Genomic DNA, 19294 nt, shown 5'->3' with positions numbered 1-19294 from the left:
TATGTGTCTGTGTGTGTGTGTCTCTGTTTGTGTCTCTGTGTGTGTCTGTGTCTCTGTGTGTGTCTCTGTGTGTCTATGCGTGTGTGTGTGTGTCTGTGTGTGTCTCTGTGTGTCTGTGTGTGTCTGTGTCTCTGTGTGTGTCTCTGTGTGTCTATGCGTGTGTGTGTGTCTGTGTCTGTGTCTCTGTGTGTCTGTGTGTGTGTGTCTGTGTGTGTGCCTCTATGTGTGTGTGTGTGTCTCTGTGTGTGACTCTGTGTGTGTGTGCGTCTGTGTGTGTGACTATGTGTCTGTGTGTGTGTGTCTCTGTTTGTGTCTCTGTGTGTGTCTGTGTCTCTGTGTGTGTCTCTGTGTGTCTATGCGTGTGTGTGTGTGTCTGTGTGTGTCTCTGTGTGTCTGTGTGTGTCTGTGTCTCTGTGTGTGTCTCTGTGTGTCTATGCGTGTGTGTGTGTCTGTGTCTGTGTCTCTGTGTGTCTGTGTGTGTGTGTCTGTGTGTGTGCCTCTATGTGTGTGTGTGTGTGTCTCTGTGTGTGACTCTGTGTGTGTGTGCGTCTGTGTGTGTGACTATGTGTCTGTGTGTGTGTGTCTCTGTTTGTGTCTCTGTGTGTGTCTGTGTCTCTGTGTGTGTCTCTGTGTGTGTGACTATGTGTCTGTGTGTGTGTCTGTGTGTGTGTGTGTGTCTGTGTGTCTCTGTGTGTGTCTGTGTCTCTGTGTGTGTCTGTGTGTGTCTTTGCGTGTGTGTGTCTGTGTGCGTGACTCTGTGTGTGTGTGTGTCTATGTGTGTGTGTGTGTATATCTCTGTGTGTGTCTGTGTGTGTCTGTGTCTCTGTGTGTGTCTATGTGTGTCTATGTGTGTCTGTGTGTGTGTCTCTGTGTGTCTCTGTGTGTCTGTGTGTGTGTGTATGTCTCTATGTGTGTGTGTCTGTGTCTCTGTGTGTGTCTCTGTGTGTCTATGTGTGTCTGTGTGTGTGTCTCTGTGTGTCTGTGTGTGTGTGTGTATGTCTCTATGTGTGTGTGTCTGTGTCTCTGTGTGTGTCTCTGTGTGTCTCTGTGTGTCTATGTGTGTGTGTGTGTCTCTATGTGTGTGTGTGTGTCTCTATGTGTGTGTGTCTGTGTGTGTGACTCTATGTGTGTGTATGTGTGTGTATGTCTCTGTGTGTGTCTGTGTCTGTGTGTGTGTCTCTGTGTGTCTGTGTGTGTGACTGCGTCTGTGTCAGTATGCCTGTCTCTGTAGCATGTCTGCCCTTGTGCGTGTCTGTGAGCGCATCTGTAGGGTGCGCGTGGTCTCAGGTGAGCCCTGCCCCGCGGCCCCGGGACTCAGGTGGGAGGCTCTGACCAGCCGCTGTCTTGCAGGAGCTGTGCCGTCAGCGCATGGCGGTGCGCACGACCGAGCGCCCCGAGGCCGCGCACACGTCCCGCGTCAGCAGTGTGTCCTCCCAGTTCAGCGACGGGCCCATGCCCAGCCCCTCCGCGCGGAGCAGCACCTCGTCCTGGTCAGAGGAGCCCGTGCAGCCCAACATGGACATCTCCACTGGCCACATGGTCCTGGTAAGGCCCCGGGCCCTGCCACGTGCTGTGGCCGGGAGAGGCGGAGGGGGGGAGGGCGGTCCCTGACTGCCCAGCCACAGCCTGCCCACCAGGGGAGTGGCTGGGAGGGACAGGGTGGGGCAACTGCCCAGCCTGCGCCCCGCCTACTGGGGGAGCGGCTGGGAGGGACGGGGTGGGGCAACTGCCCAGCCTGCGCCCTGCCCACTGGGGGAGTGGGTGGGAGGGACAGGGTGGGGCAACTGACCAGCCTGCACCCCTCCCACCAGGGGAGCGGCTGGGAGAGGTGGGGTTGATGGGGGAGGGTCCCCAACTGCCCAGCATGCTGGTGAGGCGGTGAGGGGAGGGCACCCTGACATCCAGCCTCCCCCCGAGGCCTCCCCAAGGGAGGGTTGTCCCCATTCTACACAGAACACTGGCCCCAATGAGCAGCTGTGGGGTTTGCCCTGGGAATGCGCACAGGTGAACGCCAACTGAATGTACACAGTTGAGTGCTGACTGTGTGCGAGGCTTTCTGAGCAGCAGCATCTCGGTGAATAAATGTCCCCCCCACCCCATGCTGCTTCTCGTGGGAGGGGTCAGCTGCCCGCTCACCACAGAAGCCTCCCCATAGGAAGCCCCCCGCCCTTCCAGCAGGTGGTACTTGATACATAATTGCCATCAAGGTTTTATAAGAGGCGCGCGTTCATAACTCAGCCCCTTGCACCGTGTGGACAGGTCCTGACAGCCGTGGCCCCCGCCCTCTCCCTGGTCAGGACCGTCTCTCTGGCCACAGTCCCTCCTGCTGGGGGCGGGCTGCAGGTGACCCTGGGCAGAGCCTGGGCTGCTGCCCCAGAGCACCTGGGCCCCCGTGACTGGGGAGGAGTGTCCACCATACTTAGAGTCCAGAGACCCGCCATGGGGTGGGTCCCACACGCCGCCCTTGTGGTGTTAAATGTTTGCTCTCCGTGGGGACTTTCCTAGGTGTTCATCTGCTAACAGCATGCGTGCTGGGGTGCAGCCAGAGGAAGCCAGTGTCTGGGTTCCCCCAACAGGAGACCAGCACAGATGGGCGGCTTAGCAGATGCTGAAGTCCCTCGGTCTGGAGGCGGGGGCTGAGACAAGGCCAGCAGATGTGGGGTTCAGTGGGAGCGCATGTCCTGGCTCTCAGATGGCAGCCTCTCAGCGTGTCCTCTGTGGGGTGGGGGCAGGGAGCTCTGGGGTCTCGTGAGGGCCCTGATCCTGGCGCGAGGGCCCCACCTCTGCCCTCGTCACCTTGGGGGCCGGATTCCAGGGAATGTGGGAGACACAGACGTTCGCCCCAGAGCAGCTGGGAGACCACGTGTTCGCTAAAGAGCTTCGGTGGGCAGCTGGAGGTGAGGCCTCAGGTCGCCCGCGGTGACCTCAGTGGGCAGAGGCCTCACTACCGGATGTGCGAGTCCCAGGGCAGGAGATGTAGGCGCCTCACAGACTGACGGACACAGCTGAGACCACAGGACAGGAGGAAGCCGAAGTCCAGGAGCTCAGCTCTGCTCCCGCCCCTGCGGGCGGAGGGCCCAGGGCTCAGGCCGCACGACGCTCCCAGGGCTCCACGTGGACGTGGGGGCATCCTGAGTCCCGGGTCTGCAGCTTCCTGGGGAGACAGCTCACCCTCGGGTCTCAGAGGTGCGGCCCTGCTGCGCCCACAGCCAGCAACCCAGGAAGAGCGTCTCCTGTGGATTGTGGCTCAATCGATCGGTCGTCTCTGACTCTGTGACCCCGCGGACTGGAGCCCCCAGGCTCCCCTGTCCAGAGGATCCCCCAGGCAAGGATACTGGAGTGGGTTGCCATTCGCTCCTCCAGGGGATCTTCCCCACCCAGGGATGGAACCCGGGTCAGCTGCATTGCAGGCGGATTCTTTACAGACCGAGCCGCCAGGGAACTTCTCTGTGGATAAGTAACTGTGGCCATATTACTTTAGAGCTGATTTTTTTAGAGAACACATCCCTTTTAGAAAAGGAAATTTATCCGAAAGTTCAGATTTCTAATGAGATTCCGTGTTGGGGCCAACACGTCAGCAAGGGGTGTTTATCTGGCAAGTTCCCTCCGGGAGACGCATGTTGAGAGTCTTTGTCGTGGATGTTTCCATATTTCCAGACCTTCAAGTTGCAACTTGATGTATCTCACCTCCAAACGGGAGGTGAGAGTATTGTGTTTTCCATAGAAAATTGTGTCTCTCGGTTCCCGTGTGTGACGGCAGGTGTAAGAAGGAGCCTGATGGTAGTCTCTGGGTGAGTCCCGACCCACCATCCCCCAGCCGCCCACAGCCCCACTAACTTGGGGCGAGCCCCCACAACGGCAGCAACCCCCACCCACCTCCATCCCACACAGAGACCTGCATGCCCTGGGCCGGCCCATGGACTCAAAGCTCCCTCTCATTAACCGACTTCGTCTGAACGGGGGTCACCAGCTGCTCCTCCCGACTCAGAGTGGGGAGCAAACCCCGTGGAGACAGGCCATTGGGGCCACGAGGACCCCACTGGGCATGGCCCGAGCCGCTGCCCCCTGACCCGGGCACAGAGGGGCCTCTCAGCCCACCATGGTCATCCCCCGCATGGGGCGCCAAGACGTGGCGACAGGCAGAAGTGGGTCCCCGTGGACTTTTACACTGTCTCACCCACAACGGCAGGTGGTGCGGCTCGTCTCTTAGGCTCAGGAACCGCGGCCTTTCTCACGGGGCCACCTTCCTGGGCCGGGCAGTCTTGTCAGTGGTGCGTGGATGCTGGCCGTGCGTCCGCATGGGCCACAGAGCACCTAAACCTCGGGACCTGACCCCCCAACCTGCTGACCCATCAAGGCCGCCGGGACACGGGCGTGCCATACCTGGGCCTCCCGGCCCTCCATCAGGACTGCTCCCGGCATCAGACAGCCGGCCCCCGGGATCACTCGCAACAGTGTGGGGGCCATGGGTGCCAAAGTCCAAGCAGACCCCAGGAGCCAACCAGGAACCTGCTGGGAGGCGCCCTCACCCCCAAGGTGCAGGACGGAACGTGCCCCTTGGCAGAGCCCGGAGCCTCTGAAGGACTGAGGAGCAGACTGCTGCTGAGCCAGGCCATGTAGCTGGAGGGCGGCGGGGGGCCAACCTTGAGGGAGCCCTCGGCCCTGAGCGCCCTCGCTCCACACCCCAGCCACCCCAGCCACGCGGCGTGTCGTCGGGTTCTGTGCTGAGGCCCCATGCTGGGAGCTGCCGTACAGAGCTCTAGACACACCAGTCCTTCTGGGGGTGAGAAGGAGCCGTCAGCCCTCCCCTGAGAGGAGGCAGGGGGCCCCGTGAGGCCTTCACGGGAGAAGTGCACGCAGTCACAGGCTGCGGTGCCGACGATGAAGTCACTGACGGCAGCCCACCCGACCAGCGCGGTCTCCAAGACAGAGGAGACCAAGCCAGCTCAACAGCAGGGACGGCCTTCCCACTGTGCCGGGGGTCCCGGGCAGGGGGACAAGACGCAGAGAAGTGGGCCAGGGAGGTGGGTGTTGGTGCAGGCCCAGAGGCGGTGAGGTCTCAGGGAGCGGGGAACGGGAGGGGAGTCCTGGCGGCCGCAGTGGGCACGTGGGCAGAGCAGGCCGGCCATCAGGAGCCCACTGCCCCCAGAGCCACCTCCTGCCACGGGGCCCGGCACAGCCTCGGGGCTGCCGAGCCTGGGGCTAGACCTGGAGACAGACATCCTGCTGGCGGCGAGGGCTCCAGGCCCCCACAACTGGCAGAAGCGAGGAAGCATGGCCGTGTCCCGGCCCCGAGTCCCTGATGAACCCTCTGACCTCTGCTTTCTCATCTGCAACACGGGCTCAGTGGTAGCACCCCGCGAGTTCCCCGTGAGGGCTAACCTAGGGAGGGTGAGACGCCGGGCCTGTGGACCTGCAGCTGCGACGAGTAAACCGGGAAGCATTGGGGCCAAAATCGGAATAATTTTCCTCCGACGAAGCTGAGGAGCAAGGGCCTGCCCCGCGGGGAGACGTCCGGACCCCGCAGCCCTGGGTGCACGTAGCGGTGCTTCGGGGGGGTTGTGAGCCCAGGAGGGGGGCCACGAGGCGGGGCCTGACCACGCAGCACACAGGCCTGGGATGCGGTGGGGGCCCCAGCGTCACCACGAGGGGAGATGGAGCAGTGAACCGGGCTGGCTTCTGAAGACGCGTTTCCAAGGCAACGTGACCAGGTCTGATGCAGCTCAGCACAGCGCTCCAGAGACGGAGGCCTCGGGCCAGGGACTGCATGAAGCTGCGGTCAGCGTCGTCGTTTACACCCGTGACGGGCACGGCTTCTTCAGACCCCCATCCACCCTTTGGAAAGCTAAAGGGTCACCTTTGAATTTACCTTTTCAAAAGGCCTGTTTCTAGACCACGCTCGTCTTCAGAGGCTGACTTGTCAGCATGCAGCTTTGGGATGGTGCTGAGAGCAGGTGGGGGTCCCCAGGGCCTGGAGTCGGAGGAGCTCACGTGCGAGGCCGTGTAGATGGAGTGGCCGCATCTTCAAGTTGAAGGTCGGGGTCTGGACTGGATCTTTGCATCCCCTTCACTCCTGGAAAATACAGGAGTGAGCACCCCTGAGCGTGAGTAGCAGCAATGTCCCGAGAAACCATGACGTAGGACCTGGCTTCAGCCCATTTCACAGATGAAGACGATAAAACTGAGGGTGGCAAAGTAAGCCCCTGGAAACTGGGAGGTTACCGCGCTACAAACCGTGACCAAGGCCTCCTCTAGAAGGGAGGACACTTACGGACAGAGGCGGGGTGTTTGGTGACGGGCTGCACGGGTGGAGGACGTGCTGTGTCCATGGAGAGGTCGGCCACTCGGCCCTCATGGCCAGCCGCAGTGGGCCTCCCCGGAGCCACCTCCTTTGCACCCTGACCACTGGGCCTGTGAGTGCTGGCACGGTCTCCTCCCCACCGGGCTCCTCAGCTCAGGTTAACACTTCTGTGCCCCCCGACGGCAGAAGTCAGAGGCCCAAGCCGGAAGCCGCGTCTCTTCCCCAAGGCCCGGTCTGTCGGAGGAGGGGGTGGGCAGCCCCAGCTTCTTGGTCTTTAAATTCGTCGCCTGTGTTCCTACCCCCGGAGGCGTGAGTGTCCCGCTGCTGTGGGTCGTTGGCCCTCACGGGGCCTGTCTTAGCTCGGCGATCAGCACCCTGGATAGTGTACCTCAGACGACAGAATCTGACTGTCTCTAGGCCTGGAGGCTGGAAGCCCGAGGTCAGGGTGTGGGAAGATTTCGTTTGCCTGGGCCTCTCTGCCACATGGACGTGGTCTTCCCCCGCGTCCTCACACGGCCGTCCCTCTGTGTACATGACCTCATCTCTTCTTATAAGGACCCCAGTCAGGGTGGCCCACGGCCCACCCACCACTTGATCACCTCTTTCGAAGCTCCACCTCCAGGCAAACTGGCACCCACGGTCTTGGGGGCCGGACTTCCTCCTGTGGGTCTGGGGGACACAGTTAGCACATGACGGGGCCTGAGGCCTGAACCGCGTGCGTCTGCTGCTCATGTGAAGTCAGGGAGAGGCCCGAGTCCTTTCTGCCTGAGCCCTGCACCACGCACTGTGCTGGAGGCGATGGCTTACACTGCCGGGAGGCGGCCAGCTCCCCAGGCTCCGGGGCGTCTGCTGTGCAGCCCCCACCTACGGCGAGTGGGCTGGAGGGGAGGCTGGTGGATGCGGGCTGTCTCCTCCACTGCACCTCTGGGTGCAGTGACCCCACCCCTCCCCCTCTGGGTGTGGTGACCCCCACGCCCCTGGTGCAGTGACCCCCGAGTGCAGCAACCCCACCCCTCCCCTCTGGGCACAGTGACCCCACCCCTTCCCCTCTGGGCACAGTGACCCCACCCCTCCCCCTCTGGGCACAGTGACCCCACCCCTTCCCCTCTGGGCACAGTGACCCCACCCCTCCCCCTCTGGGCACAGTGACCCCACCCCTTCCCCTCTGGGCACAGTGACCCCACCCCTCCCCCTCTGGGCGCAGTGACCCCCACACCCCCCTCCTCTGGGAGAAGGCGCATCTCTAGGAGGGTCCTCAGGAAAGGAAGGTGTTAGCACAGGAAGCAACAGCACGTGGCAGGAACCGCGTGGGGCCGTCAGCGTCTCACCAGGAGCTGGGGTGGGACCACTGCTCAGCGGGGAATAGAAGGTGGGGAGGCGGGGCAACATTCAGACCCACGGGCCTGGGCCCTGGGCTTCTGCAGAGCCGACCGGGGCCCTGCTGACTGTGCCGCCCACGCGGCCGGCCCTCGGCTCGGGCTGCTCTGGCGCTTCAAGGTCAGTGGCTTTTATTTTGGCCGCGAAGCTTGCGGAACCCTAGTTCCCCAAGCAGGAAGTGCAGCTGCACCCCTGCGCTGGAAGCACTGAGTCAGCCACTGGGCTGCCAGGGGGCGTCGGTGGCTCCTCACTGTTGGGTCCTGAGGGAGGGCCGTCTCCCCTGCCCAGTCCTGGGGGCACAGAGCCATCGTGACATTTTTGGTGGGGGGTGTGACTTGTCTTGTGATTATTAAACAGCTGATTTATGGTTTAAAGTGCTAGGATGAGGCCGGAACGACCTCTTGCTCGTTGTGCCTTCTTGTAGAGAGTGAGTTGTGTGGGATCCAGCGCTCAGTTAGGATTTTTTTAATTAGATTGAACGCTCAAACACAATCTGTAAGTTTGTGAGTTAACGTTTCCGAGGGGAAGAAATGGAAACTGGTGTCCAGATAGCACTTGGGAAGTGTCCGTTCACACGCACAGACATGAAACGCTCCCCATGTGCCCGACCGCCTCCCTCAGCGAAACCTGACATGTCGCCCAGAAAAGAGGCCACGTTCTTCCAGCCCAAAGGGCTCATCTGGGGTCTGGCAGATTTAGAAACACTCGGGAAACGGAGTGACCACAGCGTGAGTCCAGGCCCAGGGCGGAACTGTGTGTAAAATCAGTAGTATATAACGTGTTGTTCTTGTTGAGTCTCCAAGGCGTGTCTGACTCTTTGTGACCCCACGGACTACAGCACACCAGGCTTCCTGTCCTTCACTATCTCCTGGAGCTTGCTCAAACCCATGTCCATCAAGTCGGTGACGCCATCCAACCTTCTCATCCTCTGTCGTCCCCTTCTCCTCCTGCCTTCAGTCTTCCCCAGCATCCATATCTTTTCCAATCAGTCAGTTCTTCGCATCAGGTGGCCAAAGTATCGGAGTTTCAGCTTCAACATCAGTCCTTCCAATGAATACCCAGGACTGATCTCATTTAGGATGAACTGGTTGGATCTCCTTGCAGTCCAAGGGACTCTCAAGAGTCTTCTCCAACACCACAGTTCAAAAGCATCAATTCTTCGGTGCTCAGCTTTCTTTATAGTCCAACTCTCACATCCACACATGACTGCTGGAAAAACCATAGCTTTGACTATGCAGACTTTTGTGGGGAAAGTGATGTCTCTGCTTCTTAATATGCTGTCTAGGCTCGTCATAGCTTCTCTATATAACATGTAGCTTCTGAAATTGCACTTCACCAGCAGGTCATCAGGGAACCACTGTTGCTCATCCTTCCGTCCCTGCCAGGTGGCACAGCTCCAGGGCGCAGCACGCACTCCTGAGTGTCCGAGTGGAGTAGTCGGTCAGTGTGCGGTCCTGAGAAGCTTTCAGTCTGTTTGAGGTGACGAGGAGGGCGCAGCTGGAGCAGGCTGGATGCAGCCAAGTGCCGGGTCCTTTGCTGGGAGACCCTCTGTCCTGGGAGGCCTGGGCAGGGAGGGCCGCTGTCCGGGTGGGCAGGAAACGGCAGGAAAGGTTGTAGCCCCTCTGGGAACCCCAGTCCTGCTCCCAGGGTGAGAGTGCTCTGGAGAAGCGGAGCGTTCACACAGCCTTGAACGGCCGTGACCCTGGCCAGAATGAGGCTGCACTCCATCTACATGTGGCCCCTGCGGCTCCCTGAGCAGGGAGAGTCCAGCTCTCCCTTTGCTCAGTTGAGCGCGTCTGCCAGAGGTGAAGGCGTGACCCACAAGCTGGACCCCAGGGGTCACAACCTCTGTCCTCTGACGGTTTCTGTTCCGGAGTCAGAGGGGAGAGGCGCTGACGAAAGGTGGTCCCAAACCCAAAGGCTGCCTCCCAGGGCAGCCCCTGGGGCCGCTCAAGACCATCGGCTTGGTCTCCCCACCCGCGGAACAGGGCGGCTCACGAAGCCCCGTGAGGGTGCCCAAGCCGCCTGTGCAGGGCCCCCCAGGCCTCCGTGAGCCAGAGGTGTGGGGCGGGCCGCCGGCGTGCCCAGGTGTCGCCCCCTCGCTTCCTCTGCGAGGCCTGGCTTCGCCCGAGTCCAGCTCCCTGCCCCCCACAGGCTCAGCCTTGTAATTTAATTATTATCCGGGTGATTTTACCAAGCACATCTCTGCCCCCTCCCAGATAACCTCAGGGACGCTGACGCTGACCCTGATCTCTCCCTCTGAGACAATTTTGTCATTTTCCAGTATTTTAGTTTCACTGTATGTTTATACCCTTAAACTAACCATTTCTTAATTACTGATTTTCATACTCAGCCCTCATTCAGGTTGACTCATTTTTTTCCACATCAGCATCACTTTCCTCAGTTCTTTGTTTTGGGTACAATTTCCTCTTGTCCTAAAACATATTCTTCTTGCAGTCCTTTAGTAGGAAAGTCTTCCCATTCTTGTCTGAAAATGTCTTTAAGTAGTCCTCACACTTGCATGGTAGATTAGACGAGGGTCAGATTCTGGTCGCTTTTAAGCACTGTTTTCTTGCCCCCGAGGCTGTTGACAGGCTGTTGGTGGTGCAGATGCTGTACCTTCGTGAGTATCTGACTTTCTTCCTGAAGTCCGCAGCTCCGTCGTTAAGGAACTTCCCTGTGCCCTGTCTTCGTGGGGACCTACTTCATGATATATTTTTCTTTTGCTCCAGACTTACTACAATTCATGAAGTCAGAATTCCTATCTTCCACCAATTCTAGAAGATGGAGCGCCATTCACAGCTTCCATCTGACTATAGGCTGTTACTCTCCCCTGTGCATATTCTCTGTCTGCCCCTCTGCCTTGCATTCCGGGAGTGTCCCCAGCCCTGCCGCCCAGCGTGCCTCGCCTCTCTTCAGCAGCGTCTGATTCACCACGTGACATGTCCTGTGTGTCTGTGGTCTCCAGGAGTGTGTTTTTGTTTGCAGTTGTTCTGTTACTCTTTTCCAAGTCTGCCTACTGCATTGTACTTGTCTTAAATTGTTGAACCTCCTTTGACAGTTATAAACGTAGCATTTGACTGTTTCCATGTAATATTGATATTTCTATTATCTAGGTTCCTATGGGCTGAAACTCACACCTGGGTAGGTTTGCCATCTGTTGGATTCTGGAATTTCAGGTTATAAGTTCCTCATCGGTGGGGCTTTATCTCAGAATTTTGTGTAGGCCATGCTGACAGTGGCAACCCAAGGGCGAGGTCTTGCGATGGACGTTCCTGCCACTCCGGCTTTCACGGAACCAGGACCATCTTTACATCAGCTCCCCACCCAGAGATTCCCAGGTGACGTACGTATCGTGAGGTTGACCCTCAACCCTAGATGAGGCCCCAGGTCCGAATGTTTTCCCATTTTGAGTCTGTAGGAGACAGGTAAGCTCCTTGTGGAGCTTATGCTTTCGGCAAATGCTTTCACTGACAGTGTGGTCCCTGGGCGTCCTGGTTTGGGGAGGAGGTGTCTCACACCCAGCGCCCTGCCTCCTACACGTCTGGTTGCCCACGGTGTCGTGTGGACAGTGGAAGCCCAGCGCCCGGGAGTTCCCTTTATGTTGTGACAGGCAGACTGTGCCGTCCACCCAGCATCTCCAGGCTCTCACAGAGGAGGCCTTGCAGGTTATTTGTTCTCATCTTCAGAACACGAGACTCATTGCAGGTTAAACGCAGTGTGGATGGCCACTGCCAGTTGATTTCACGTCACCTTCAGAATCACATCTAAGGCCCAGCTTCATGTTCTACATAATGAATGAGACACCTCAAGGTGCTCCTGTATCCTGAGAGTGCCCAGCCGCCTCGTCCAGGCCAGTTCCCACACTTCACTTTTGTACATGGGCAAAGGGGTCATGAGTCCTAAAGAAGGGCAAAGCCAAAGAATGCTCAAACTACCGCACAGTTGCACTCATCTCACACACTAGCAAAGTAATGCTCAAAATTCTCCAAGCCAGGCTTCAACAATACGTGAACTGTGAACTTCCAGATGTTCAAGCTGCATTTAGAAGAGGCAGAGGAACCAGAGATCAAATTGCCAACATCCATTGGATCATAGAAAAAGCAACAGAATTCCAGAAAAACATCTCCTTCTGCTTTATTGATTATGCCAAAGCCTTTGTACAGATTGCAATAAACTGTGGAAAATTCTTCAACAAATGAGAATACCAGACCACCTGACCTGCTTCCTGAGAAATATGTATGCAGGTCAAGAAGCAACAGTTAGAACCAGACATGGAACAACAGACTGATTCCAAATTGGGAAAAGAATACGTCAAGGCTGTATATTGTCACCCTGCTTATTTAACTTATACGCAGTGTGAAATGCCAGGCTGGATGACGCACAAGCTGGAATCAAGATTGCCATGAGGAATATCAATAACCTCAGATACACCGATGACACCACCCTAATGGCGGAAAGTGAAGAGAAACTGAAGAGCCTCTTGATGAAAGTGAAAGAGGAGAGTGAAAAAGCTGGCTTAAAACTCAATATTCAGAAAATTAAGATCATGGCATCTGGTCCCATCACTTCATGGCAAATAGATGGGGAAACAGTGGAAACAGTGAGAGACTTTATTTTGGGGGCCTTCAAAATCACTGCAGATGGTGACTGCAGCCACGAAGTTAAAAGACACTTGCTCATTGGAAGAAAAGCTATGACCAACCTAGACAGTATTTTAAAAAGCAAAGACATTACTTTGCCGACAAAGGTTCGTCTAGTCAAAGCTATGGTTTTTCCAGTAGTCATGTATGGATGTGAGAGTTGGACTACAAAGAAAGCTGAGTGCCGAAGAATTGATGCTTCTGAACTGTGGCATTGGAGAAGACTCTTGAGAGTTCCTTGGACTGCAAGGAGATCCAGCCAGTCCATCCTAAAGGAAATCAGGCCTGAATATTCATTGGAAGGACCGATGCTGAAGCTGAAGCTCCAATACTTTGGCCACCTGATGCAAAGAACTGACTCCTTGGAAAAGACCCTGATGCTGGGAAAGATAGAAGGCAGGAGGAGAAGGGGACGACAGAGGAGGAGATGGTTGGATGGCATCACTGACGCGATGGACGTGAGTTTGAGCAAATTCTAGAGTTGGTGATGGACAGGGAGGCCTGGCGTGCTGCAGTCCATGGGGTCGCAAAGAATCAGACACAACTGAGGGACTGAACTGAAAAGGGTCACCTCGCTTCAGGAAGTGCCTGCACAGCTGTGTGCAGCATAGGTTGTCTGTGGACGTGCGTGGACAGGCGCCTTGGTCAGCAGCAGCTGGGCAGGTGAGTGGACCCTGGATGCGCACGTCTGGTGGCCGCGGGGAATGCCAGTGACGTGTGTGTTGCCGTGACAGTCGAGGCAGCTGTTGGGAGGGGCCCTGCTGGTTCCCAGTTGGGTTGTGCTGGAGGAGCAGGAAGACTGACATCTGATAATCCTCCGCTTCACCCATCAAACCTTGAGAGCGCGTGGGCGTGTCATTCGGGCAGCTCACGGTATGATTGGCAGCTGAACTGGGGAGAGATGAAAAATGCGTTTGGTAGTCTTATCTCCAAGTTTTCACCCTAAAAAGTGAAAATAATGTTTGATAGATCAACTCTCTTCTCTCTCCCACCTTGAACTCCCCATTTGAAAGCAATTGAACAAAGAACGCTTGTCAGCCAACTCCTGGTTATTGTGGCTGACGATTAAAGCTTCATCTTTCCCTTTTTCTTTGCTGTATTTTAGCGGTTTCTCTGCTGGTTGGAAGGTCTTGGGGAGACAGGAGACAGATGTCTAGGCTTCATCCCTCTCAGCAAGTTTGGTTGGTAAGAAGATGAGGGTAAATGCGTGTGTCTTATATTAGCTTTTCCTGTCTTGGTATCACTTCTATTCCCCGCTCTCATATTATTGCCAACGAGCGTGTGGCCTGTTGGTTTCAGAAAATTAAAATCCAGACATTGTACTTCCAAATAGCACTTTTAGATCGTCTGCAAATATCCCCTAATACTATTCTGTAGAGTCCAGCCTTTCCCATCTGGATATGGGAGGGGAAATTCATGTGTACGTTGCTCTCCTAGCTAACCTTTACTGCACCCACTGGAATTCTTTCTTCTTCCTAAAAACTCCATCAGAAAATTGTAACGAGTACATCACTGGTACAGAACAGAAAAGACTGCTGCTAAGAAAAGCCCTGCTGCTTGGCGATGCGCGAGATGCTGTCTCTGTGTTGCTAGGCAACCACCCCCCCTTCCTCTTCCTGAGAGGTTTCCCTGTTAAGCGGTTGCCGTCATCTTTCGAGTGAAAATTGCCTCCTCTCAGCTTTTTCATGTCAGCTAGGTGATGGTGAAGGTGTTGGGTCTCAGAATCTGCTCTTACTGTTGTGATTTGAGATGGGCCACTTGAGTTTTATAGGTGACCATCTGGTTGGGGAGGTGTGGGCGGGTGGCCCTTTACACATGTGGGCCTGCTGGTGCACACACGGAAACGCTACCCACAGCTGCTATTCACGACGATCTGGAGGTAGCACTGCCTGAGCCGCCGAATGGCAGTGAAAACGCAGTGATTTCTTCATCGCTCACCTTCTTGTCTGACGTCACCCGTCAGGCCCCCCACCCCGTGCTAGAGATGGCAGGGATGTTCTTTGGGAAGAATGTTGTCTCCCAGAATTAGTTTCTTCATTAGAAGATCTTTGAGAGTTTGTTATCTTAAAACTGCATTGTCATGATTCTTTTTTTTCCTCTTCTTGCCTATCAGCTCTGGAATCCAAGGTTGGTTTCCAACTACATTTTGAACATGAATGGAATTTCTGAATAACTCATGGTTGAAAGTATTTTTCATATATCAAAAAGACATGATTGAGGCTGGAATCAAATGCTTATTATCTCATTTAATGAAGACTATTAATCTATATTAATAAAAATTTGTTTAAAACTAATATTTGCAGATGCATTCTTTCTTATTGTCCAAGTAATTTATAAAAAGCAGACAGAGAGGCAGCTACAGCTGGACAGCTTACTTTCTCGCTAAACTGTTCTGCTCTCTCTTCCCATCAAAGCCTCAGACGTTAACTGTCAGTAAGGGTTACCATTGGCTTCTGCACTAAACCATCTATAGACATACTCCGACTATCCAAGGAATGAGAGGATATAATGATTGTTAAACACAGGGGTTTGCAGTGGATGAGAAACGACTTAGGAGAGTTTAATCTATTCAGAATGATTGGGGCTTCTGCATCTTTCTTGCAGTTTCTCTTAGTTTTCCAGGGCTTTCCATTTATCTATGAAGATGAGTGTATTGTTGGTAGAAATAAGACAGCTTAATAGTAATTTTTTGTTTGATAAACAGCTGTTTCAGGCATTTAAAATGCCATGGGTAGACATCTTAAGCTTTTAAAAGGCAGAAATTAGTAGAAATATAATAAACTTGAATTAATTTTTCTTTAGACTTGTGTTAATGGAAGTAGCTGCAGCCTGGGAGACTGATGTTTAAAATCACCACATTGTCAATTGTGAGGTCTTTTTTTTTTTTTTTTTTTTTTTTACTGTCTGTAGACCAAAAGTACAAAAAGAAGAGAAGCTTACAAAAGATATTTGGTGAAGGCAGGTGGTCTGGATGAATAATGTTTCTTTCATTAACATATTTCCCTTATTAACTGTATAATTAATTGTACATAGCCAAGGGAAGCTATGGAAATTGCATTTTGAGATGTATCAAAGCCGCCTTATGCTTCAGACTTCCATGCAATTTACCATTAATGAATCCAGAGATGGGAGCCTCCAGTCTATAATTATTACTTACTATTTGAATGACAAGCAAAGAATTTTATCAGCAGAGTTTTAAATGAAAGGGGATTAGCCGCTAATGTTGAAATTGTTCATCTTATGAAAATAATTTTGAAGAAAATGTTTTAGTGGAGAGGTTTGAGGAAAGCATTTGCCATTAAAATAGCCATTTTCCGATACTCTGTATGAATCTGTCCACGTCTGACAGCAGGGTGCAAATACTTTTGAAAGTGAATGAATATTTTATAAGCTGCAGAGCTGCTCATGCATCCCAGGAATAGATTATGCAATATTCCCAAATATCCCAATGAAGGTGAGAGCGTTGGTAAGCTAGGCAGAGAAAAAAGCAAGGCGGAAAAAAAAGAAATTTATGAGAATATTCTGCAAGAAATTAAAATTTGTTTCATAGCATAGAAGTCTGTCCTTCCCTCTGCTGAGTGCTCGTTTAAGATACTCAATATTGTGGAGAACACTAAAAAATGAAGCGCTGAGACCCGTTCTTCCCAACGGCTTTCACTGTCGAGGCCGGCACGGCTCAGTGTCTCTCGGGGTGACCCCCCGTCCACCGGGCGGCTCTGGCCTTGGTGCTGAGGCTGCGTTGGAGGCCGTGGAGCTAGGGCCCCTTCTCCAGGTGGGGCTAGGTGGGTGGGTGCACCCCCCTCGTTCATCAAGTGTTTACTGACCACCTAGGCCATGCTGGGCTCCACGCCAGGCACTGGGGCGGTGAGGAGTAAAGTGATCGGCCTGAAAACGCATCTTTCACTTCTCTGCACCGGTTCCTCCCACTGAATCGATAGCCAGTTTATGGTATCACCTGGTTAGAGCCTGGTGTCCTGTGAACAGGAGAACAGCCACGCTGGGATTTCCCGAAGCGTGGGAAGGTTGGTCTGGGGGGCGGGGTGTGGCTTCTAGGGCCTGTGGCAGACCCCACGAGTGTTCTGGGCGCTCGGGGATGGTCCTGGAGCCCCGCGGGCTGGAGGAGGCAGCTGGGCCTGGGCGCTGGGTGGTTCCCTGAGAGCCCTGGACCCCTTCCCACGTGGGACCCGAAGATGGCAAGCCAGCAAGGACAGCTGGTGCAGGTGTGTGCTCCAGGCCTTTCTTAGACGTTCTCGTTTTCTCAAAGCCTGGGATCGTCTTGGTTTCACTCAAGTGTATTCGAGTGCACTGGGCCTGTTGGCTACTCCAGGGTGCGAATCTCTTGGAGGAGGCTTTCGTGTCATCTGGGAACCAGTCCACAATCAGCATGCGGACGGAACTCCTGGACCCACATGACCTGAAGAGCTGATCAGTATTTCTGTGCAACCAGGAGAATTTGCTCCCTGGGACGGTGGCCGGTTACCACGTGCTTCCTCAGGGCTGTTCTTGTGTTTGGAGATGCACGCATACTCACACACCCTTGTGTGTATTTCAGGAGTTGCCTTATTTGTGTAAGTATATCGACGTATCCCATGGACAGAGGAGCCTGGCAGGCCACGGTTCCTAGGATTGCACGGAGCTGGACCTGACTGAAGCAACTTAGCACAGCACAGCACACCCAAGTATATCAAGTTGGTTTAGTTGTTAGGTTGATTTTGCATATTAAGTTTGGGTTAAGTATTGACTGTGTGTTTTCTCTTGGGCAAACTGATCTTCAATGAGATGTTGTAGAACAAAGCTAAGATAAAAGTTAGTGTCATCAAATATCTGAAGATTTTGTCTGGGTAACGAAGCATGCAGGCTGTTAGAAGCGTCAGGGTTGTTGAGCAGTCCGATTTCTACCCAGGTTTTTGACTTAAAGTGGATCTAGACTGAAGCTTTGGTTCTGAGATCAGACCTGTCCTCACCAGTTGTGTCGGGGGTCAGGCTGCGACTCTGCCTCTGAGACCAGACCTGCCCTCACCGGTTGAGTGAGGGGTCAGGGTTTGCAGACATCTGGGAGGGTGAGGAAGAGCAGGCAGGAGAATGAAATGCGCGGAATCTGTATTAACTCGACCTGAAGCCTCTGGCGAGTTCTGTTAGGGAACCCTGGCAGCTCTGCCTGCACTGTCGGCCCTAGACCAGCCCCTGAGCCCCTCTCGGAACGCCTGGCTGGTGTCCTCGGTCCTGCCCGAGGCTGGCACGGAACGGGGCATCTTTGTCATCGTGTGCCTCTGCGTGAAGCTCCCGGCTGGCCCTCGCCACTCTAGAATAAGCCTCGTCTCCTGCTCCCCACCCTCAGCTTTCAAGCTCCCAGCCCTGGCCCCTGGTGCCCCCTCCTGGGCCCCGCCACCCCGGCCTCTCTCTGGTTCTGGAACCACGGGGCCCATTCCCATCCGGAACGTTCTCCCTCAAGTGACTCCCTGCCGTCCCCTGCAGCCTCGCCTCCCCATCTTTCAGGAGGGGCCTGCCTTCCTGGGCTGCTCACCCCCCAGTCACCTGTTTTAGTCCCCTCACCCCCTGCCGTTGTCTGAAGCTATCTTCTAAATGCTGCTGACCTACCGTGTGTGGTCTTTCTCCAGCTAAAACCCCAGCACCCGAGGACAGAGTCTTGGACCTGCTGGGTCCCCGGAACATACAACACCCCGGCTCCTACGATGCTTTTAATAAAGCTAGTTGAATGAACAAATAAATGGCTAAATCTACCAACACATGAACAAGATTCTGAAATAATACTGCAATTCTCAGCTTCCTCTTTCACAATTAGAGGCAGAATCCACGTTTCACTCTTAATGCCAGGCAAAGCTTTTTTGCCTTCGGTTTAGATATAAATAGCTGTATATTTATGGAAATATGGTATAATTCTGTTAATTATTTTCCACTGCTTATAAGTATTCACCTTTGTATTTTGCCTATGTTCATATAACCTTAATTGTTATGATGTTAAATAAGATCTTAAGGTTCATACAATTGTTCATTTAAAATTCTTTGAGCTTCTTGAACATGTCAGCCCTGAAAGGCAGGCGAAGTTACTGTTGTTGTTACTATTACCGCATGGCTCTCACTCAGCCTCACTGCAGAAGACCTTTGTCACTCTCTCCTACGCACACACCCAAAATTACATGGCACTAAAGTGCCCAGTGTGAAACAAACTCAGTTGTATAAAGAGACGTTCTCCTGTTTAGTCAGAAGAGGTGGTGAGGACAAAATATTTATTCTTTAAAGTTTACTGATTATAACGCTTCTGGAACAGAGCGTGTCCCTTATTAACATTTCCACCAGGGTTTCGGTTTAAGTCTTCATAAAATTGTGATTTTCCTTTTCCATAAATCTGTAAAGCAAGGTGAGTGCAGGTCACAGCAGGTTTGATGGGCACATCAGTTAGTGTGGGAGAGTCTCTGAGGGCATCTCCCACCCGCTCAGCCCTCCGTGGGAACAACCCAGCTGTGAAGCTGGAGGCTTCCTGAGCCTGACCCTGCAGAATTCAGGAAACTCCTGTTATCAGTAAGTGAAAGTGAACATCACTCAGTCATGTCTGACTCTTTGCAACCCCATGGACTATACAGTCCATGGAATTCTCCAGGCCAGAATACTGGAGTGGGTAGCCTATCCCTTCTCCAGGGGATCTTCCCACCCCAGAGATCTAACCCAGATCTCCACATTGCAGGCAGATTCTTTACCAGCTGAGCCCCAAGGGAAGCCCATTATCAGTAAAGAAAGTGAAAAGTGAAAGTTGCTCAGTTGTGTCCAACTCTTTGCAACCCCATGGACTATACAGTCCATGGAATTTTCTAGACCAGAATACTGTAGTGGGTAGCCTATCCCTTCTCCAGGGGATCTTCCTGACCCAGTAATAGAACCAGGGTCTCCTGCTTTGCAGGCGGATTCTTTACTAGCTGAGCTATGAGGGAATCCTATGTTATCAGTAAGCCTCCCC

At 54.1% G+C, this 19294-nt stretch overlaps 1 protein-coding gene across 2 annotated transcripts in view; it reads left to right on the top strand.

The window, feature by feature from the left end:
* Positions 1 to 19294, top strand: part of PTPRN2 (protein tyrosine phosphatase receptor type N2) — a 611715-nt gene that overhangs the window by 522044 nt on the left and 70377 nt on the right. For both annotated transcript variants that reach the window (XM_055591390.1, XM_055591389.1), the window contains one exon: positions 1351 to 1545. In XM_055591390.1, coding sequence (XP_055447365.1) covers positions 1351 to 1545 — 195 coding nt within the window. The remainder of the gene's footprint in view (positions 1 to 1350; positions 1546 to 19294) is intronic.

This window comes from Bubalus kerabau, chromosome 8 (assembly GCF_029407905.1).
Source record: "Bubalus kerabau isolate K-KA32 ecotype Philippines breed swamp buffalo chromosome 8, PCC_UOA_SB_1v2, whole genome shotgun sequence".
Taxonomy (NCBI): domain Eukaryota; kingdom Metazoa; phylum Chordata; class Mammalia; order Artiodactyla; family Bovidae; genus Bubalus; species Bubalus kerabau.
This window is presented reverse-complemented; position numbering and strand designations above follow the sequence as displayed.